The sequence below is a fragment of the Erythrolamprus reginae genome, chromosome 6, assembly GCF_031021105.1.
Source record: "Erythrolamprus reginae isolate rEryReg1 chromosome 6, rEryReg1.hap1, whole genome shotgun sequence".
Taxonomy (NCBI): domain Eukaryota; kingdom Metazoa; phylum Chordata; class Lepidosauria; order Squamata; family Dipsadidae; genus Erythrolamprus; species Erythrolamprus reginae.
Window position 1 is genome coordinate 13,962,603 of NC_091955.1, and position 23,246 is coordinate 13,985,848.

A 23,246-nucleotide genomic window follows, 5' to 3' on the forward strand; every position below is an offset into this window, starting at 1 on the left:
CCTGAGTCTAAGGAGAAGGGCGGCATAAAAAAATTGAATAAATAAATAAATAAATAAATAAATTAGAGAAAATGGAAGAATGCAACAGAAAACACTCTGTCCCCAATTTGAAAACTGGACTGGACTGAGCAAAACTACAGCCAACTTAGAAACAACATGCTTAACACTTTATAGTGATAAATATCTCATATCATTAATCATAATAAACTTGAAAGAGTTTAAACCACAATTTAAGCCACAATTTCAGTTCTTTGGCATCTTACTCTCAAGATACTTTTATTTCCAAGTTAAAATCTTTTACTTACCAAACCTTCCCATCATCATCCTGTAAATAAGAAGTTTTAAAAAAAATAATTAATGGCTAGCGAAATGTTCATATTTTGTTTTTTTTTCCGGGTAGAATTTTATTTTTATTTTTTTTCTACTCATAAACACATACAATGTCATATACTTTCTACCTTCAATACAATACAATAATTTTCCAATTGCTTTCGGTATAAATCATTCAACAAGTGCTGCCTCCTTTACTTTTATCACCTGGGTGATCAAATATAGAATTTTTCAATATCTTTATTCAAATTTACAATGCTGTTAGCTGTGACATCTCATCAACTGCTTTCACTAATCTATTAAATTTAGGCCATAGTAATTATTTTCCATTGTCATACATCCTTATTTATTGCATAGATGTTTCATAACCCTTTATACTAATTGCCCTTTAAAAAAACCTACTTATTTTGGGAAAAAATTCATAAATGGCTATTGGAGATAACAAAAATGGATATAGAACTCACTCTGGACTGTATGCTTCTAGGAATAAAAACACACACACACACCCAAAAAAATACAATATCTAATAACCCATATAATTACAACAGCTAGGATATCCTATGCACAACTCTGGAAAAACAAAGAGACCCCGCCAGAAAATATTATCATATACAAAATCTTTAGATGTGCAGAAATGGACTTACAATCCTGGGCCTAGAAAACTTAGAACTAAGATGCCTGAAACATGACCTAAGCATAGCCCACAAGATCATATGCTACAATGTCCTCCCTGTCAACGACTACTTCAGCTTCAACCACAACAACACACGACCTCACAACAGATTCAAGCTTAATGTTAACCGCTCCAAACTTGACTGCAAAAAGTATGACTTTAGTAATGGAGTTGTTGAAGCATGGAACTCTTTACCAGACTCTGTGGTGTCATCCCCTAACCCCCAAAATTTTACCCTTAAGACTATCCAAGTTTGACCTCTCCAAATTCCTAAGAGGTCAGTAAGGAGCGTGCATAAGTGCACCAGCGTGCCTTCCGTACCCTGTCCTAATGTCTCTCTTATATTTCTATTAGCTCCATGTATATGAACTCTATTACAACTCTATTATAACATCAAAAACATCATCAAAAAAGCACAACAAAGAATGTTCTTTCTGCGCCAGCTCAGGAAGCACAAACTGCCCAAGGAGCTGCTGATACAGTTCTACAGAGGAATCACTGAGTCTGTCATCTGCACCTCTGTAACTGTCTGGTTTGGTGCTGCAACCCAACAAGACCGACACAGACTTCAGAGGATCATCAGAACTGCAGAAAAAACAATTGCTGCCAACCTGCCTTCCATTGAGGACCTGTATACTGCACGAGTCAAAAAGAGGGCGGGGAAAATATTTACTGACCCCTCACATCCTGGACACAAACTGTTTCAACTCCTACCCTCAAAACGTCGCTACAGAGCACCGCACACCAAGACAACTAGACACAAGAACAGTTTTTCCCCCCTGAACGCCATCACTCTACTAAACAAATAATTCCCTCAACACTGTCAGACTTTTTACTAAATCTGCACTTCTATTCTACTAGTTTTTCTCATCATTCCTATCATCCTTTTCCTCCCACTTAGGACTGTGTAACTGTAACTTGTTGCTTGTAACCTAAGATTTTTATTAATATTGATTGTTTCTTCATTGCTTATTGGACCCCCTATGACAATCATTAAGTGTTGTACCACATGATTCTTGACAGATGTATCTTTTTCTTTTATGTACGCTGAGAGCATATGCACCAAGACAAATTCCTTGTGTGTCCAATCACACTTGGGCAATAGAATTATATTCTATTATTCCCAATGATTATTTCTTCCACATTATTCCTATTGCCTTATCTTCTATTCTTCTATTGTTGCTTTTTACTGTGATTATATCCTCTGAAACCTACATTATATATTGACAAAATAAAAATAAAAATTAAAAAAATCCTATCTCTGCACAACTCTTCTGGCACCTTCACAAGTAGCTCCTCAAACTCTCTTCAGTTTGAAACCAGCAAGCGAGGACAACCAGGGAGAGATCACGGCTCAAAAAACACCAGAATATTGAAAATCGTAAAAGTAAAATCTGCCACCACATCAATGGAATGATAGTTATGAATTTCCAAGGTCTTTCTGCTTCCATTTCAATCCCCCTTTATTGTCTCTGTCTCACTTGAGTGGTGAATAGTGTGGGAGTAGAAATGGATTTCCAGAGAAAAAATTGCAGATACAGGAACCAGGAGCACTACTCAGATAAACCTCCAAGTGCTTCAATGACCTTCTAAAATAGTGTTTCTCAACCTGGGGGTTAGGACCCCCTTGGGGGTTGAACGACCATTTCACAGGGGTCACCTAAGATCATGGGAAAAGACAAATTCCCCATGGTATTGTTGTGGTTAGCTCTGGCCCAGCTCCTGCCCCAAGGACTGTGGATGTGGGGGAGACATCCACATGCTGCAGGCCTGTTTTGCCCCCAGTGGAATCTGCTGATGAAGGCTCCTCTGACCAAGAAGACATGAGTGACAGGGAGGAGGAGAGTGGGGCAGACAGCTCAGAAGGAGATCAATTATCTAGCTCCTCCTTGGATTCGGAACAAGAGTTAATGATACAGCCACGCATGCGGAGAGCGATGCATAGGCAGCAACAACTGAGAGATTATTATCAAAGAAAATGAGGCCACCTGTGGTTGGGTGGGGCTGTGATGATTAGTGAGGCTGCTATAAATAGCAGCCTGTGGGTTTGGCCATTGTGGAGGATTATCTGATCCTTGTGTTTCGTGACTGCTTTACTGACTTTGACCTTTTGTGTGCTGATTTTTCCCCGCTTTGAAACTAAACCAGAGCAAAGTGTGTTTCACTTTGTGAAAGAAGAAGGACTGTGAATTGCCTCACAGCTGCAAGCTTACAAATTACCAGTTTGTTTGGAGACAAGTGCTCTTTGCTATACCAAAAGAGGGCTTAGGTTAAGTGAATTTTCATTATAAAGAACATTGTTTTGAATTTTCAAACGTGTGTGTGTCTGAACTTTGTACCTGTGAATTTTTGGGAGGAGTCTACCAGAGAGCCCGACAGAACAGGTATTAGGAACCAAGGCTTCTATTTTGGTGCCTTAAAGCAGTGTTTCCCAACCTTGGCAACTTGAAGTCCAGATATCTTCAAGTTGCCAAGGTTGGGAAACACTGCCTTAGAGCATATTTTTACAATCCAACCAATCAGGCATTTACAGTGTGGGGGGGTTGTCCTTCTGACTTTCCAGCCAATCAGCTTAAAGCTCTGTTGGGAAATTGGCGCTAGACTTATGGTTGGGGGTCACCACAACATGAGTAACTGTATTAAGGGGTCACATGGCATTAGAATGGTTGAGAACTGCTGCTCTAAAAGGATGCATATGACCAGCTGTCTGCAAAGAATATAAATCCTTCCATTCTCCACTATCCTGCCAGAGTTGAAGAAGCTTCCTGGGTGTTTCACTTTGAGGTGAAACATCCTCAAAAAACAACAACAAGAAAACCCAATTGCCTCCTGCGTGGGGGAAAAAGGACATTTGGGACTTTCTGATCTGATTCCAGAGAATAATTTTATTTTTAACAACCGAAATGAAGTAACACGGAGAGGTCAACATTGTGCACGCAGCAGTAAAAAAAACACAGAGCTTACTCAGTTGTAGTAGTGATCTCCTCGGTCACATGAGCCGTCTGGAGTAACCCTTCTCGCTTCTGGAAGAAAATCAAAGTCAGGACTACTGAAATGCTGAAAGAAGTAATTGAAAGAACTGCATAGACGTGACACCTTACAAGAAAGCGATGCTGTTATTTTTGCTAACTACAGGAGCAGAGTTAGAAAAAAAGAGTCAAGTCTCCTTTATCTCAAACCACTAGAAGTAATAAAAGTGTTAAGCCTCTCTTAAGGCAGGAGACACTTTTCTGCCTTCAGCACAAAGGGGGGGGGACCCTAACCCACATCTGGACAAACTTTAAAATAAGAAGCAAACTTTCAAAGCAGAAAAAGATATTAATCCCACCCCCCCATTGGTGTACAAGCTTTACAAACTGTGCAGAAATGAGGGTATTATTACTGGGTGTTTTTTGGTTTTTTTTAAACAGTACCACATAACTTAATTACACATGAACAAAAAGCTTACAAACTTTCTTGGGGTACCTACCTTTACAACGACCACTTGTATAGAAACATGTTCAGGGAGCCGAATCGTAGCTCGGAAATGCATGGCCAGAGCGACCAGCAGGTGGAGAATAGCCACCAGGTTCTTGCCATGGATCACTGAAGAAGGAAACCAAGAACACCTCATGGGGAGATTTGAAGAGGCTGGAGTGTGTTCAGGTAGGAGGGAGCCTATTTAATTCCACTCCAGGAAAGGTTTGACTGATTGACTGACTGACTGTCTGTCTGTCTGTCTGTCTACCTAGCTGGATGCCCTCTCTGACACCAATGCTTGGCAACATTGCATTAGACTTAATAAGTTAAATCTGTATACTATAGTCTGGAGCAGTGATTTTCAACCTTTTTTGAGCTGCGGCACATTTTTTACATATACAAAATCATGGGGCACATTGAGCGGCGGGGGGGAGAGTGGGGGGGGGGCTAAAAAAAGTTTGGACAAAAAAAATTATATCTCTCTCTTCCTCCCTTTCACTCTATTTCTCTCCCTGTTTCTCTCTCTTCCTTTCTTCCCTTATCTGTCCATCCCTCTTTCTTTCTCCCTTCCTTCCTCTCTTTTTTGCTCTCTTTCTATCTCTCCCTCCTTCCCTGCCTCTCTTTCTCTTGCTTTCTTTCTCTCTCTCTCTTGCTTTCTTTCTCTCTCTCTTGCTTTCCTTCTCTCTCTCTCTTTCTCTCTCTCTTTCTCTCTTGCTTTCTTTCTCTCTCTCTTTCTCTCTCTCTCTTTCTCTCTCTCTCTTGCTTTCTTTCTCTCTCTTGCTGAGCTTCGCGGCACACCTGACCATGTCTCACGGCACACTAGTGTGCCACGGCACACTGGTTGAAAAACACTGGTCTGGAGGACAGAAGGGAAAGGGGGGACATGATCGAAACATTTAAATATGTTAAAGGGTTAAATAAGGTTCAAGAGGGAAGTGCTTTTAATAGGAAAGTGAACACAAAAACAAGGGGGCACTATTATTATGATGATGATGATGATGATGATGATGATGATGATGATGATGATGATGATAAGAAGAAGAAGAAGAAGAAGAAGAAGAAGAAGAAGAAGAAGAAGAAGAAGAAGAAGAAGATGATTTGTATGCTGCCCCTCTCCGAGGACTCAGAGCGACAATCTTAGGTTAGTTGGGGGAAAGATCAGAAGCAACATGAGAAAATATTATTTTACTGAAAGAGTAGTAGATCCTTGGAACAAACTTCTAAAAGACGTGGTTGGTAAATCCATAGTAACTGAATTTGAACATGCCTGGGATAAACATATATCCATCCTAAGATAAAATACAGAAAATAGTATAAGGGCAGACTAGATGGACCATGAGGTCTATTTCTGCCGTCAATGTTCTATGTTTCATAGAAACATAGAAACATAGAAGACTGACGACAGAAAAAGACCTCGTGGTCCATCTAGTCTGCCCTTATACTATTTCCTGTATTTTATCTTAGGATGGATATATGTTTCTATGACCTTTTCTGTGCCAACCACTTGGGCAGCTGAAAGCGAAAATGAAACGCCCATCTTAAATTTGCTGAAGTTGGAAACTCTACCTTACTGACCTTTGTGGCTTTAGCCTCCAGGTAAATGCCAAATGTTAAAGCTGGCAAGAAGTGGGTCCCCAGTGGCCTATTCCAAATGCTTCCTTTGGCCAACTGCTTGGAAGTGGAATTGAAAGCCAAGGACATATGGCCCAGGCTTAGCCAAACCACACAAGGCGTCCTGAGTCCTTGGAGAGGGGTGGCATAGAAATCCAATTAAATAAATAAATAAATAAATAAATAAATAAATAAATAAATGAATGAATGAATGAATGAATGCATGCATGCATGCATGAATGAATGAATGAATGAATGAACGAACGAACGAACAAACAAACAAACAAATAAACAAACAAACAAACAACTCCTAATGATTCCATTAAAGTTCATGGAGGTTGTTTAATGGGTTGGCTTTCCCATTAACCCAAAAATGCCTCTTTTTTTAATTCAAGAGGCAACTTGACTTTCTGTTTTTTTTCTTTGAGGATGTTTCATAGAAACATAGAAACATAGAAGTCTGACGGCAGAAAAAGACCTCATGGTCCATCTAGTCTGCCCTTATACTATTTTTTGTATTTTATCTTAGGATGGATATATGTTTATCCCAGGCATGTTTAAATTCAGTTGCTGTGGATTTACCAACCACGTCTGCTGGAAGTTTGTTCCAAGGATCTACTATTCTATATTTCTCATGTTGCTTTTGATCTTTCCCCCAACTAACCTCAGATTATGTCCCCTTGTTCTTGTGTTCACTTTCCTATTAAAAACACTTCCCTCCTGAACCTTATTTAACCCTTTGACATATTTAAATGTTTCGATCATGTCCCCCCTTTTCCTTCTGTCCTCCAGACTATACAGATTGAGTTCATGAAGTCTTTCCTGATACGTTTTATGCTTAAGGCCTTCCACCATTCTTATAGCCCGTCTTTGCACCCGTTCAATTTTGTCAATATCTTTTTGTAGGTGAGGTCTCCAGAACTGAACCCAGTATTCCAAATGTGGTCTCACCAGCACTCTATATAGCGGGATCACAATCTCCCTCTTCCTGCTTGTTATACCTCTAGCTATGCAGCCAAGCATCCTACTTGCTTTTCCTACCGCCCGACCACACTGCTCACCCGTTTTGAGACTGTCAGAAATCACTACCCCTAAATCCTTCTCTTCTGAAGTTTTTGCTAACACAGAACTGCCAATGCAATACTCAGACTGAGGATTCCTTTTCCCCAAGTGCATTATTTTACATTTACATTTCGCTTCTCATCCAAGAATGTTTCTTCAGCGTTACCATTAAATATCACATGAACTCCCAAAAACCAGAGGTTGGGGCCCTTTTTTTTGAGAGGGACAAAACCAGCAATCCCTCTTTCACCATTGCAGGTGCTATTCTGAGACATAAAAAGTCAGACGTTTCCAGTAGCTGCGAATGGCACAAAGCCAGAGGCATGCAAATATTTATTTTTGCTACTGTGGGCAGAAGGGGAGCTGTGCAGATTAGGAAAGCGAAGTCACATGTGATGAGAAGGCTCTAAACATTTGCACGAATGGGAATGATTGGTTCTTTTAGGGGTTTTAGAGTAGAACTTACGATTGAGACTTATTTTTTTTAGTATTGAAGTTTTAATGTATTTTAATACTAGATTTCTTTTTATTACTTGTCTATTGTAATCCATTCTGAGTCCCAGGAGAAGGGCGGCATAGAAATCCGATTAAATAGATAGTAAATAACTAAATAGATAACTAAATAATAACTAAATAACTAAATAGATAAGAACATAAGAAGAGCCATGCTGAATCAGGCCAAAGCCCATAAAGTCCAGCATTCTGTGTCACACAGTGGCCCACCAATTGTCCATGGGGATCTTGAGCAGAAAGAGAAGGCAAGATCCTCCCTTTCCCCTGACCCCCAACAAATGGTACTCAGGGGAATCCTGCCTGCTTCAACCAACATAGAGGCAGCACATGGACATCCGTTTCAATAACCACCAATACACTTGGCATCCATGAATATGTCTAATCCTGCCTTGAAGCTATCAAGGTTGATGGCTGTCACGACCGCTTCTGGAAGGGAATTCCATCAACCAAGGACCCTCTGGGTGAAGAAATATTCCCCTTTATTTGTCCTCACTTTCTTACCTATGAGCTTTAGGGAGTGCCCCCTTTGTCCTAGTATTGTGTGATAGAGAAAACAATTTTTCGAGAATTTTTTTTAGAGAAAACAATTTTTCTCTATCCACCTTTTCTATCCCAAGCATGATTTTATACACTTCGATCAAGTCACCCCTTAAACGCCGTCTTTCAAGGCTGAAGAGACCAAGGCGTTGCAACCTGGTTTCATAAGGGAGGGGCTCCATTTCCTTGATCATTCTTGTTGCCCTTTTTTGCATAAATAGATAACTAAATAATAGACGCATAAATAGATAACTAAATAATAACTAAATAACTAAATAGATAAATAAATAAATAAATAAATAGATAAATAACTAACTAAATAACTAAACTAAATAACTAAATACTGCCCCTTAAAAAGATCTAGATGAGTTAAAAATCAAACAAACAAAGCACTCAGATCTATTCTTTATTCTCATTTTGACGCAGTAAAACCCAGGAAACATTCATAAAGAATCTAACCAGAAAAAGGGGGCAGTGAGCCCATTTAGGCCAGTAAATGGGTCTAAACACTTTATAGTTATAGTTCCTACCTCTGGAGTGGGGAGGGAATGGAGATTTTGAATATCGATCCCCTGGGGTGGGGTGAGAATGGGGATTGTGCAATATCCTTCCCCTGTCACGCCCACTAAGCCACACCACAAATGTGGTTTGCAGTGCAGTCAGGCGGTAGGGAAAGCAAGTAGGATGCTTGGCTGCATAGCTAGAGGTATAACAAGCAGGAAGAGGGAGATTATGATCCTGCTATATAGAATGCTGGTGAGACCATATTTGGAATACTGTGTTCAGTTCTGGAGACCTCACCTACAAAAAGATATTGACAAAATTGAACGGGTCCAAAGACGGGCTACAAGAATGGTGGAAGGTCTTAAGCATAAAACGTATCAGGAAAGACTTAATGAACTCAATCTGTATAGTCTGGAGGACAGAAGGAAAAGGGGGGACATGATCGAAACATTTAAATATATTAAAGGGTTAAATAAGGTTCAGAAGGGAAGTGTTTTTAATAGGAAAGTGAACACAAGAACAAGGGGACACAATCTGAAGTTAGTTGGGGGAAAGATCAAAAGCAACATGAGAAAATATTATTTTACTGAAAGAGTAGTAGATCCTTGGAACAAACTTCCAGCAGACGTGGTAGATAAATCCACAGTAACTGAATTTAAACATGCCTGGGATAAACATATATCCATCCTAAGATAAAATACAGAAAATAGTATAAGGGCAGACTAGATGGACCATGAGGTCTTTTTCTGCCGTCAGACTTCTATGTTTCTATGTTTCTATAGTTGAGCCTGGGAATTAGAGTCGCATGTTGTGACAGTCTTAAACCAGGTCATCACACGACCCAATTTTATGACCTTTCCTGCAATGATCACTGCCACTCTTGTAAAGCTAACGCCATGTTATTTGTCACGGGGTGTTTATGCTGGAAACTGGAAGTAAGTCTCTCTTTTTTGGCCAAACAGTTTATCAATCATGTTTACAGGACTGCAAACAGCCTTGACCTGATGTGACCTGATTGCCGAGTGCCCAAATTGCAGTCACGGGTGAATGTGGTTTGCAGTATGCAGAAGTTTAGGTCAAGGGTGAATCCAGCCGGTTCTGACAGGTTCTGGAGAACCGGTAGTGGAAATTTTGAGTAGTTCATATAAGTAGCAAATACCACCTCCAGCGGGCCCCAGAATGGACTGGGAATGGAGGTTTTGAATTTCCTACCTCTGGAGTGGGGAGGGAATGGAGATTTTGAATATCGATCCCCTGGGGTGGGGTGAGAATGGGGATTGTGCAATATCCTTCCCCTGCCACGCCCACTAAGCCACACCACAACCACAGAATCGAGAGTAAAAAAAACTGGATTTCATCACTGGTAGGTGTATCTGGGATGTACATCAAACTCTGAATGATTTCTTAAGTTTGAACAGAAACTCTTCGTAGCTGATCTCAAGAAAAAAAACTGATTTAATGCATTATTTATATTTTAAAGCCCATTTGGAGCTTTATGGACTAAGATATGCTGTAAGACACAGACAAAATTTGGAATCAAAACGATCACTGCCCCATTTTAATTTGAGTGGCTAAAAGGGATAAATTCTACTATCCTGTAGAACTCCCTATTTATTTATTTTTTAACCACAGAGGGTCCAGGGGGAAAGCATTTTGAAATTCCCTGATATTTCCCTGACATTTCCCTGTAATTTGCGATCTAGTTAAGGCACGGTCATAGATGACGTCATACCAAACGGCCACGCCATGGAGAAATATTGGGAGCTGAGGAAGGAAGTTGTTGCCAGTTATGCTCATTTTTGCTTGACTCTGCCAGGCAGCCGATCCGGGTTTTTTTAACATGATTTTTCCCTGACTTTTAAACATTTTAATACAGTTTGGTTTTTTCCCCTGATTTATTCTGTTTTTTCACGAATTCCCTGATAATTCCCTGATATTTCCCAAACCACCAATTTCCCTGATAATTTCCTGTTTTCCTGGTTTTCTGGACACCCTGTACCAGTGATAGGCAGCATGGAACGAGGCTGAAATATGCAAATAAAACAACCTTATCCAATCCATATTAATTGAACAACATAATATTCATATATTTTCCTTAACACCCAATGAAATAAAGGTAAGAGATGGATCGCCATATTTAAATCTTGAAACATTAAGATATTGCCGGCAATAGAGCTTTGGCATTCCCATTCTTGCTCACTGAGGTATCTTCTCTGTGGTGGCCCCGACCCTCTGGAACCAGCTCCCCCCGGAGATTAGAACTGCCCCCACCCTCCTTGCCTTTCATAAACTCCTTAAAACCCACCTCTGCAGTCAGGCATGGGAGAATTGAGACATCTCCCCCGGGCCTATACAGTTTATGCATGGTTATGTTTGTGTGTATTTTTGCTTTTAATGGTTTTTTAGATATTTTTAGATTATTAGATTTGTTGTACATTGTTTTATTGTTGTTGTGAGCCGCCCTGAGTCTGCGGAGAGGGGCGGCATACAAAACAAAACAAAGCAAAACAAAACAAAACAAAACAAAACAAAACAAAACAATAAATAAATAAATAAATAAATAAATAAATAAATAAATAAATAAATAAAATATTTTACTACCTGAGAGCAGAAAGCATTTAACCATTATTAAAGCACAGTAGCTTTCTTAGTGCATTATTTTCAAAACCTGACGCTTACGGTCCACGCTCCATTTGATCGTCCAGCCGTGAGGTCGAAGTAGATCATAGACAGCTTCCAGGACAGTCTGCAATTTCTGTTTCTGCCCAATTTCAGACTGCGTCACTTCAGCCACATTTAGTTTATGACCAGCGAGCTTTTCTAGATCGGAAACACAGTTAAGCAGATTTTACAAGGGCATTTATTCATTTTATTATTTATTTATTCGATTGTTATGCCGCCCTTCTCCTCAGATTCAGGGCGGCTTACAACATGTTAGCAATAGCACTTTTTAAAAACAGAGCCAGCCTATTGCCCCCGCAATCCGGGTCCTCATTTTTCCCACCTTGGAAGGATGGAAGGCTGAGTCAACCTTGAGCAGGTGATGAGATTTGAACCGCTGACCTACAGATCTACAGTCAGCTTCAGTGGCCTGCAGTACAGCACTCTACCTGCTGCGCCACCCTGGCATGGGTCTTTGCAACAACTCTGGCTCTACCCGCAGACCTCCAGGGCAGGGGCGGGTTCCTACTACCGCTGCTCTCAGTGCATGGCACGCATAGCTTCAGTTAGCTTGCGGGCGCACACGTCCCTGTGTGCTTTTACCTCTGTGCATGCGCAGGAGGCAAAATCTTACGAGAGGACGTGCTTGAAAGCGATTTTGCCTCTCTTTTTTTGCTTCCGCGGTATAGGAAAAAAAACCCGCAAAGTATTTTTTAATTAATATTTTTTGAATAAACGTGGTATAGGCTATTTGCAAAGTTCGAACCCGCAAAAATCAAGGGAACACTGTATATTTTTTTGTACCTCTATGAAATATGTATGTAGACATATGGCATATATACATAGAATTAAATAGTATATTTTGGATGTTCAATAATTGTAAATAGATAGAGAAATTTTATCTTTTTGAGGCAAGGAGAGGCCAGGCACCCTAACGCTAACCCTAACCCTCGACCTGAGTAAAATCAAGTTGGCCACCTTTAAACCAGTCACATGACCTTTAAGCCACACCCTGGTCACATGATTGTCAAGCAACTCCCACGTGGCCAGCAAGCCAGACCCACAAAATAAGCCACGCCCACAGTGTGGTAGTAAATTTTTTTGCAGACCTTCACTGGCATTACCGTACAAAAAATATGGTAAGACAAAATTTAAGCCCGAGTTTCCCTAACCTAACTCCTTATCCACCATTTTCATACATAACACATAATCACCTAGCAATTTCTGTAGCACTTGCCCATCATAGACGTCTTCTTCCAGCTGTTTGACAATTATCCTTTCTTCAACCAGGACATCATTTATCCAGTCGATCAAGACCTGGACAGTGTCGAAAGACGGCAAAAAATTATTCTAGTCATCTAAAGCAGTGATTTATAACCTTTTTTGAGCCACGGCACATTTTTTACATTTACAAAATCCTGGGGCACACCACCAACCAAAATGACACAAAATGACACTAACGCAGTACATATTATACATATAGTTAATAATATAGTTTCTAAATGTATTTATACTCACTTAGTGTGAAACCTGGGCTTGTTTCGATGAACACAAAAGGGATATTCTGGCAGGAATGGTAGTTTGGAGAGCCATGTTTAATTTCCCCACGGCACACCTGACCATGTCTCACGGCACACTAGTGTACCACGGCACACTGGTTGAAAAACACTGCCTTCGAGCATATTTTTACAATCTAACCAATCAGGCATTTACAGGGGGGGGGGGGTTGTCCCTCTGACTTTCCAGCCAATCAGGGGGTGGGCTACTGCCCGGATGGGGGGGGAACGCAGTGGGGTAGTAAAAATGGAGCTCCACCCCAAAGCACTCAATTTGCGCTCAAAGATGTTGAAAGAAAATGCATAAGCCATGCCCACCGTGTGGTAGTAAAAATTTTGGTAGCCCTTCACTGTTTATATAGTAGATGATACTATATTATTATTATTATTATTATTATTAATTAAATTTGTATGCCGCCCGTCTCCGAAGACTCGGGGCGGCTCACAACAGTAACCCAAATGTTTGTTGTATGTCTGTTTTTGTCTTGTATGTGTTAAAAGAAAGTTGACAAGGTTGGAGACCTCTCTGCACTAGAGGATTAAAAAGTGGGGGTTTTGGGGGGAGGTCAAAAAAGGAACCCAAGTTGCATCTCTACAGGGCACCGTTTATTGCGGGGGAAGCAGGGTCCCCTGCGGATGTACTAGGGGTCTACGTGGGTGTGTAGGGGAGGAGAAGCTATAAAAATTTCAAATATTTACATGTGCAAATATATACATATGTACACAAATACAGAGAGAGTGCAAAGGAGAGGAGAGGAGCGGTCACTGGCTGCTGAGCGAGGGAGCCGTGTACGTGTGGAAGCGCTGGTGGGCCCTCTCCTGGGTCAGGAGGCGCAGGCCCATGGTGTCGACGGCCTCTTCCAAGCCCGGCCCTTTGGTGATTTCCACGGTGTAGTCGTTGGCCAGTTGCAGGGAAGCCAGCATGGCCCGGCAGGAACCCATGTTTAATTTTCCCACGGCAAACCTGACCATGTCTCACGTCACACTGGTTGAAAAACACTGATCTAAAGAATACTGTGGGGAAAGCAACTGAATACAGGCAGTCCTCAACTTACCACAGTTCATTTAGTGACCGTTCAAAGTTACAACAGAACTGAAAAAATGACTTATGACCGTTTTTCACAATAACGGCCTTTGTAGCATCCCCATGAAACGTGATCAAAATTCAGAAGCTTGGCAACGGACTAATACTTATGACAGTTGTTGCGTCAGAAGGTCAAGTGATCACCTTTTGCGGCTTTCTGACAAGTAATGTCAATGGGGAAGCCAGATTCATGTAACAACCACGTTACTAGCATATCACTTAACAACAAAGGTTATAAAATGGGGCAAAGCTCATTTTACAAATGTCTCACGTAACAACAGAAATTTGGGGCTCAATTGTAGTCGTAAGTCAAAGATTACCTGTATTGCTTTTAATAACCAGAAATTTATTTCTAAATTTGAGGTGTTTATATTATTTTGTTCATTTAATCTTTTACTTTTTAATTGCCTCATAAAGTCAGACTAACAAATCTAGATTGATAAATTACATAATTCTGATATGAATAAATATATAGCACTAACTAGACTGTCTACGTGTGGTTAATATTGATATAAATCCTTCCATGTTTTTATTTTTGCATATAAGGAAAGAGTGATAGCAATGAGAAAAATTATGGACTGAATCTTTAAAATGTATGCCAAGTTACAACTTAGTAGGAAATGGCTAACATGTTGTATAATAATAATATCTAGAGAGAAAACCATGCATACAAATCTAATAAATAAATAATTGTTGGAAATGTCATTAACAGAAGGAATATTTTTATCATATGTGGTGAAAGTGTAACTCCGCACCCACCCCCAAAGTGCTAGAAAGTTATATATGTTGCAATGGGAAAAAATGGAATTTATATCTGAAATGAAACTGCATTTTTATTAGATACAATCTAAGGGGAAAAAACATCCTGTAATCTAATGAGAAATCTCCTTGCATGCTTCATGTCCCCTTCTTCTCCACATCTTTTTATTTATTACTGTTGTTATTTTTTAAATGTGTCCTTGTTTTAATGTTTGTAAGCAAGCCAGAGCCACCTTTGGACAAAATAACCAGCACATAAATTAGATGGTAGGTAGGTAGGTAGGCAGACAGACAGACAGACAGACAGATAGTTTGATTGATAGATAGATAGATAGATAGATAGATAGATAGATAGATAGATAGAGAGAGAGAGAGAGAGAGAGAGAGAGAGAGACAGAGAGAGAGAGAGAGAGACAGAGATGATGAATGGAAGATAAGAGATCATAGATAGATAGATAGATAGATAGATAGATAGATAGATAGATAGATAGATAGATAGATAGTTTTAGAGAGAGAGAGAGAGATGATGAATGGTAGATAAGAGATGATAGATAGATAGATAGATAGATAGATAGATAGATAGATAGATAGATAGATAGATAGATAGATTGATAGATAGATAGATAGATAGTTTTATAGATAGATAGATAGATAGAGAGAGAGAGAGAGAGAGAGAGAGAGAGAGAGAGAGAGAGAGAGATGATGAATGGTAGATAAGAGATCATAGATAGATAGATAGATAGATAGATAGATAGATAGATAGATAGATAGATAGATAGATAGATAGATAGTTTTATAGACAGATAGTTTTATAGATAGATAGTTTTATAGATAGATAGATAGATAGATAGATAGATAGATAGATAGATAGATAGATAGATAGATAGATAGAGAGAGAGAGAGTGAGAGAGAGAGAGAGAGAGAGAGAGAGAGAGATGATGAATGGTAGATAAGAGATCATAGATAGATAGATAGATAGATAGATAGATAGATAGATAGATAGATAGATAGATAGATAGATAGAGAATTATTTGAATGATGCTTTTGCACAAAAGGAATTCTATCAAGAAATGTAGAGCAATCCAGATAAGATACTAAGATAAAAGATCATCTTTATTGTCATTTTTTACCGTGAGCACAACTGTTCCACGTTAAAAATGAAATTCTATTGCCTGCTCTCAAAAGAAAGTTTATATCTACCGATACCCATACCCCTTACATAACACACATATACACGTGATATTTCTCTCTCTCTCTGTCTCTCATCCATCCATCTATCCACCCACCCACAAAGAAAGTTGGGTTTCAATTAGGATTTAACATCCACAATCTTGCTGGTTTTGATCAGCTCCTGCGGACTCCATGTTTGTTAAATTTCAATCCATTTTCCTGCATTGAAATTTTTCATCCAAGTACCCATCTACTTGATAGATTATTATTTCCTTTATTATTTCCTTAGTCAGCATTCTGTATGCATAATATTTTCTTACTGGGCTGCCTTCCAACCTTTGCAATACCTTTGCTCCGTAAATCAACAGAGAGGAAAGTACTCATGTTTCCAAAATTGGCACCACAAACACAATAAGCATAACGTAGTAGGTTCTTCTACCCCAATTCAATTTCCTAAACCTCTGCATAGAGAAATACAACTGAAGATCTGTCACTTCTCATCTCTTCCCAAAATTAAGAGAAGGGTGGAGAAATAATAATGGTGCCATTTCTGAAAATACCAATATGTCAAATCAAGATAATATAGAAACATAGAAACATAGAAGTCTGACAGCAGAAAAAGACCTCATGGTCCATCTAGTCTGCTCTTATACTATTTTCTGTATTTTATCTTAGGATGGATATATGTTTATTCCAGGCATGTTTAAATTTAGTTACTGTGGATTTACCAACCACATCTGCTGGAAGTTTGTTCCAAGGATCTACTACTCTTTCAGTAAAATAATATTTTCTCACGTTGCTTTTGATCTTTCCCCCAACTAACTTCAGATTCTGTCCCCTTGTTCTTGTGTTCACTTTCCTATTAAAAATATTTTTAGCTTACATTTTTGATTGAAGGATTTCTTTCCTCTTGGATTTAAGTCCTATTGCCCATTCTTTGAGGCACGTGTTTGGATTTTATTTTTAATTTTTAATGTAGCCTAAGACCCTTCTTGGATAATAATGTGGACAAGAAATAGATTTACTATCTAAAATACGAGAGTCGCCCAGAAAGTAATGCACCACTTTTTTTTTCTTAGCCTACAGTAATGGTACGAATGCAAAACTTTAGATATACATTACAGTGATACCTTGTCTTACAAACTTAATTGGTTCCAGGACGAGGTTCTTAAGGTGAAAAGTTTGTAAGACGAAACAATGTTTCCCATAGGAATCAATGGAAAAGCGATTAACGCGTGCAAGCCCCAAATTCACCCCTTTTGCCACCCGTTTTTGCACTGCTGGGATTCCCCTGAGGCTCCCCTCCATGGGAAACCCCACCTCTGGACTTCTGTGTTTTTGCGATACTGCAGGGGAATCCGAGCATCGCAAAAACACCGAAGTCCTCGAAACCTCAGCTCCAGACCTCTGTGTTTTTGTGATGCTGCGATTTCACTGAGGCACCCCTCGCTGGGAAACCCCACCTCTGGACTTCCATTGCCAGCGAAGCGCCCGTTTTTGCACTGCTGGGACTCCCCTGCTGGGATTCCCCTGCAGCATCACAAAAACACATCCGGAGGTGGGGTTTCCCATGGAGGGGAGCCTCAGGGGAATCCCAGCAGTGCAAAAACGGGTGCTTCACTGGCAACGGAAGTCCAGAGGTGGGGCATCCCAGCAGCGGCGGTGGGTTTGTAAGGTGAAAATAGTTTGTAAGAAGAGGCAAAAAAATCTTAAACCCCGGGTTTGTATCTCGAAAAGTTTGTATGATGAGGTATCACTGTATTTGAATTGTCAGGAGCGAGTATGTATAAATTTTGCCTTTCTTCAGACAGATAGTGTAGCTGCAGCAGTGTTTTGAAATGGCGTCTGTAAGTGATATACATTACAAGCAGCATGTCATCATTGAATTTATCCCTGCAGAGAAAAAAATTGTTGGGAACATTCACAAACTTTTCTGTACAGTTTAGGGAGAATCTGCAATCGATAGAAGTACGGTTAGTCGCTGGGCGCAGAGGGTGAGGCCATTAGAGGTGATTCGCACAGTGCAGAAATGGCTTAGTGACCAGAACAAGGAGTAGTACCAACAGGGCATACACACCCTTGTGTCTCGCTGGACGAAGGCCATAGAACGGGATGGAGATTACATGGAAAAATAGGGAGTGCAGAAGAAACATCATTCTTTCTTGTGTGTAAGTTTCATTGTGTTCAACAAATAATTGCTGAAGAAAAAAAATGTGGTGCATTACTTTCTGGGCGACCCTTGTATTTTTAGTCCTACTGTCCATTCTTTGAGACACGTTCCTGGATTTTCTTTTTAATGTAACCTACTAAGATTCTTCTTGGATAAAAAGGTGGACAAGAAATGGATTTACCGTCTAACATATATTACTTTATAGGGAGGCATAGCAGTCGTTTTCCTGTGCTGCCCGAAATGCAAGATCAAAGCCTTTTCATCTTAAGGTAAATTACATCAAAGGAAGGCAAACCTCTGGATTGATGTCTTCCTCACCTTGATAAGTTCTTTAAACTTGGCATCCTCCTTTGAAGTGGGATCTATCATGGTTCGTTCTTCATTTTCCTCTGGCAATTTCAAAAAAAAAATTGAGAAAAATAAGCCTCTCGTTAAAGCCATGGTGACACAAACACAAGCACATTGTTTCAAAAAGATATCAGCTGACATTTGTTGTGGTTAGCTCTGGCCCAGCTCCTGCCCCAAGGACTGTGGATGTGGGGGAGACATCCACATGCTGCAGGCCTGTTTTGCCCCCGGTGGAATCTGCTGATGAAGGCTCCTCTGACCAAGAAGACATGAGTGACAGGGAGGAGGAGAGTGTGGCAGACAGCTCAGAAGGAGATCAATTATCTAGCTCCTCCTTGGATTCAGAACAAGAGTTAATGATACAGCCACGCATGCGGAGAGCGATGCATAGGCAACAACAACTGAGAGATTATTATCAAAGAAAATGAGGCCACCTGTGGTTGGGTGGGGCTGTGGTAATTAATGAGGCTGCTATAAAGAGCAGCCTGTGGGTTTGGCCATTGTGGAGGATTATCTGATCCTTGTGTTTCGTGACTGCTTTACTGACTTTGACCTTTCTGTGCTGATTTTTCCCCGCTTTGAAACTAAACCAGGGCAAAGTGTGTTTCACTTTGTGAAAGAAGAAGGACTGTGAATTGCCTCACAGCTGCAAGCTAAGTATCACAGAACTGATAAGGGACTTGTACAAATTACCAGTTTGTTTGGAGACGAGTGCTCTTTGCTATACCAAAAGAGGGCTTAGGTTAAGGGAATTTTCATTATAAAGAACATTGTTTTGAATTTTCAAACGTGTGTGTGTCTGAAATTTGTACCTGTGAATTTTTGGGAGGAGTCTACCAGAGAGCCCGACAGAACACATACATACATACATACATACATACATACATACATACATACATACATACACGCATACATACCTAGTAATGTATCTTCTGGATGAAGATCAGTCGTGGTGGGGGACATTGGTGCATTGATAGCATTTTTACCCTCTTCTTGCAAATCAGACACTGAAAGAATGGAAAGGTCCAAAATATTTGTTAGTTGCATATAGCTTAAAAACAGGTTTATTTCTACTTGGAGACAAATGCTTCATGTATTATATTTCTCTTTGCTTAGATTGAATGGACTGACTGGAGTTATACTAAACATCTCCACTTTTTAGGGTAACTAATTTATTACAGTCCATAAGTATTTCCCAGTCTGCAAATTTTGAAGGTTTATTCCCTGTTTTTATTTTACCTCTTTTCATTCTTCCTCAAGTGACTGTAGCTAATTCAGATTAAAATACATAGGGAAGGTAAACCAAATGTAAAATATTGTGCTCTCATCTGGTGGACATTTCTAGAATAGTATTCTTTATTGGCCAAGTGTGATTGGATGTACAAAGAATTTGTCTCCAGTGTATAAGCTCTCGGTGTACATATAAAAAGTGATAAATCATAATCATAAAATATGATCGTGATAAATCATAAGGTACAACACTCAGTGATAGGTATAGGATACTAAATAAGCATACTACTTTCAAGTAACATAAAATGTTTAGTTATCTTTATAACCTTGAAACAAGACCAAAATTCAAACTGCAAACTAAGCATGTAAGTGGATAGCATTATAAAAGAGGTGTATTGCAGTGGTGGGATTCAGCTGGTTCGGGCTGGTTCAGGAGAACTGGTAATTAAATTGCTGGCTGCCCCTGACCCTCCCTTCCCCTTCCAGGAGTTCCCATAAGCCCCATTTTGGCTCCCAGTTAAGTGCAGGAAGGCCCACTAGCCCAAAACGGGGCACGGGAGAAGTGGCGCCTCTGCCCCGCAGCCCATTTTCGCTCCCAGGAAGCTGCGGGGAGGCCTACTAGCCTGGAAGCGGGGCATGGTGGGGTGGGATGGCATGTCCCCCCTCACGTAAGTGGAAGGAGGCCTACTAGCCCAAAACAGGGCCTGGGGAAAGTAGTGCCTCTGCCCCGCAGCCCATTTTCACTCTCAGGAGGCTGCAGGGAGGCTTACTAGGCCAGAAACGGGGCATGGTGGGGTGGGGTGGCATATCCCTCCCTCACGTAAGTGGAAAGCGGCCTACTAGCCCAAAACGGGGAACAGGGGAAGTAGCACCTCCACCCCGCAGCCCATTTTCACTCCCAGTAGGCTGCGGGGAGGCCTACTAGGCCAGAAACGGGGCATGGTGGGGTGGGATGGCATGTCCCCCCCTCATGTAAGTGGAAGGAGGCCTACTAGCCCAAAACAGGGGGGAGTAGCGCCTCCGCCACGCAGCCCATTTTCACTCCCAGGAGGCTGCAGGGAGGACTACTAGGCCTGAAACTGGGCATGGTGGGGTTGGGTGACGTGTTCCCACCACGGCCGTTTTTGCTCCCAGGAGGCTGCAGGGAGGCCTATTATGCCTGAAATGTAATTTAATTTAATTTATTTGACTTCTATGTTGCCCAATCCCATAGGACTCAGAGTGGCTTACAATAATACAAATAATACAATAATAAAAAAGAAGTTGAATATTAATAATACTGTAGTTATAAAACCCCATTATAAACCCAAACTAAAATAACTACTAACAAATTAAAATAACCCTATAAAACCCTAAATCCAAACTAACAACAACATACATACCAGTCAAACATAATTTTCGGATGTTAAAATTCACGGCCCCCAGGCCTGTCGGTAAAGCCAGGTCTTATCAGCTTTTCAAAATGGGGGGGGGGCAGAGGGATGGAGAGTCCCCCCTGCAGCCTGTTTTTGCTCCTAGGGGAGTGCAGGAGGCCAAGTGCTGCCAATCACTGGCCATGCCCACCAAGCTGGTCATGAGGGCAGAGAACCTGTTTATAAATTATTTTAATCCAACCACTGATTAAGCAATCTGCATTATTCCTCCAAATTATTAAAACAATATTTGCTTTAATTTTCATCTACCTTCCTCTGTTCTTACCAAAACACAATGGAAGAACAAGCCACAGCAGTCTTTAATTTTGCTACTCAATCAATTGAAAGAGCAAAAGACTGTTGCAAACTTGCAATATAAGATTCTCCAATGCTAAATGATTGAGAACTGTAATTAGTAAAAACAGAAGTGGAGCAGCCATACAGCATATGCCAAAGAAAAGCCTCCCAGAAATTAGAACCCAATAATTATTAAACAGGGCACTTACTAATAAAAAAAAGGTTAATAAATATATATGAAAATTGAAATGGAGGAGGTATGGAGAAATTTGAAATACTACAGCCTAATTAACCTGAGGCATTTAAAATTTGGATCAGCTTAAAAGATGTTCAGCATATTAATATAATATAAGAAATCTGAGTAGCTATTTATTATCCAGATGTCAAAAGTAAAGGAGGTAGCATTGGATTTGTATACCATAACTTTTAAAATTGAATTATTGATGTATTTAAGCAATTTGATATTTTTTGGTACTTTACATTGTACTGTGATTGGTGAGAAAATAAAAAAATTATGTGTGAATAATTATTAAATAGACAGTTTTTTAACAACTCGTTTGGCGGGACCCAGGGGAAGAGCCTTCTCTGTGGCGGCCCCAGCCCTCAGGAACCAACTCCCCCCAGAGATTAGAATAGCCCCCACCCTCCTTGCCTTTCGTAAGCTCCTTAAAACCCACCTCTGCCGTCAGGCATGGGGGAATTGAGATATTCTTTCACCCTAGGCTTCTACAATTTATGCATGGTATGTTTGTATGTATGATTGGTTTTATAACAAGGGTTTTTAGCTGTTTTAGTATTGGATTGTCACACGCTGTTTTTACCACTGTTGTTAGCTACCCCGAGTCCACGGAGAGGGGCGGCATACAAATCCAATCAATCAATCAATCAATCAAAAATGAATGAATGAATGAATAAATAAATAAATAAATAAACTCTTCAAAACATGAGCCAGTTTCAAACTGGAGCTGGGTATGAGGCATTTCTGGATTATTTAAGAGTAAAACAGACCACTGGAGTCAATCCTGTTGGTTGCATCGGCCTTTGGACTTACTCAGCCTTAAAACAGATGCCAGATTAAATTAAAAAACCAGAAGCCTTGAATAAAATGAACTTTTGCCTTTTGCTACAGCAAAAACTATTGTGTCCTAGACAATAAAACTGCACTGAAGGAGGCCAACTCTCAAAAACCTGAAAACACTAGAACAAAGATAGACTGTTCTCCTCCATCCTGTTTGAATCCTTTGGATTCTACCTCCCGATCTTTTCTTCACTTCTCTGCATCAAATTAATGTTACTTTGGCTTTGCTCTCTGGCCGGATGCTGCATCAGAGACATCCATTGTGGAAAGGAAATTGAAAAAGGCAGCGTTTTGGCCACAATGCATATAAAAGAGAGGTGAAACTCCGGTCACACAGTGGCAGCTGCCTTCTTTATACCCGTATATTTCAGAGTATAAAAAACACCCTTTTCCTCCCTAAAAGAGGGTGAAAATTTGGGTGTGTCTTATACTCTGAATGTAGCTTTTTCCAAAGCTTTTTTTCAGCCCAAACGAGGTGCTAATGATCTTACCTTGCAGGCTTTTTCATTGCTACTCTCTCCGTAAGATGTTTTTCCAGCCCTAAGTCTTTGCACGCTTGTTTTCATTGCTCTACTTGCTCAGAATAAGTGAACTGCACTGTTCACCCATTTTGGGTGAACAGTGCAGAATAAGTGAACAGTGCAGAATAAGTGAACTGCACTGTTCACCCATTTTGAGACTGTCTGAAATCACTACCCCTAAATCCTTCTCTTCTGAAGTTTTTGCTAACACAGAACTGCCAATACAATACACTTCAAATGATGGTCGACCTCTCTTACCGTGGCCTGCTTT

General features: G+C 40.3%; 1 protein-coding gene across 2 annotated transcripts in view; it reads right to left on the minus strand.

Moving 5' to 3' along the window:
- PARVB (parvin beta) overlaps positions 1-23,246 on the minus strand; it is a 67,502-nt gene that overhangs the window by 14,706 nt on the left and 29,550 nt on the right. For both annotated transcript variants that reach the window (XM_070755295.1, XM_070755296.1), the window contains exons 2-8: positions 19,355-19,444; positions 18,408-18,478; positions 12,565-12,667; positions 11,369-11,509; positions 4,473-4,588; positions 3,968-4,026; positions 306-325 (exon numbers count right to left, since the gene is read on the minus strand). In XM_070755295.1, the coding sequence (XP_070611396.1) occupies positions 306-325; positions 3,968-4,026; positions 4,473-4,588; positions 11,369-11,509; positions 12,565-12,667; positions 18,408-18,478; positions 19,355-19,444 (600 nt within the window). The remainder of the gene's footprint in view (positions 1-305; positions 326-3,967; positions 4,027-4,472; positions 4,589-11,368; positions 11,510-12,564; positions 12,668-18,407; positions 18,479-19,354; positions 19,445-23,246) is intronic.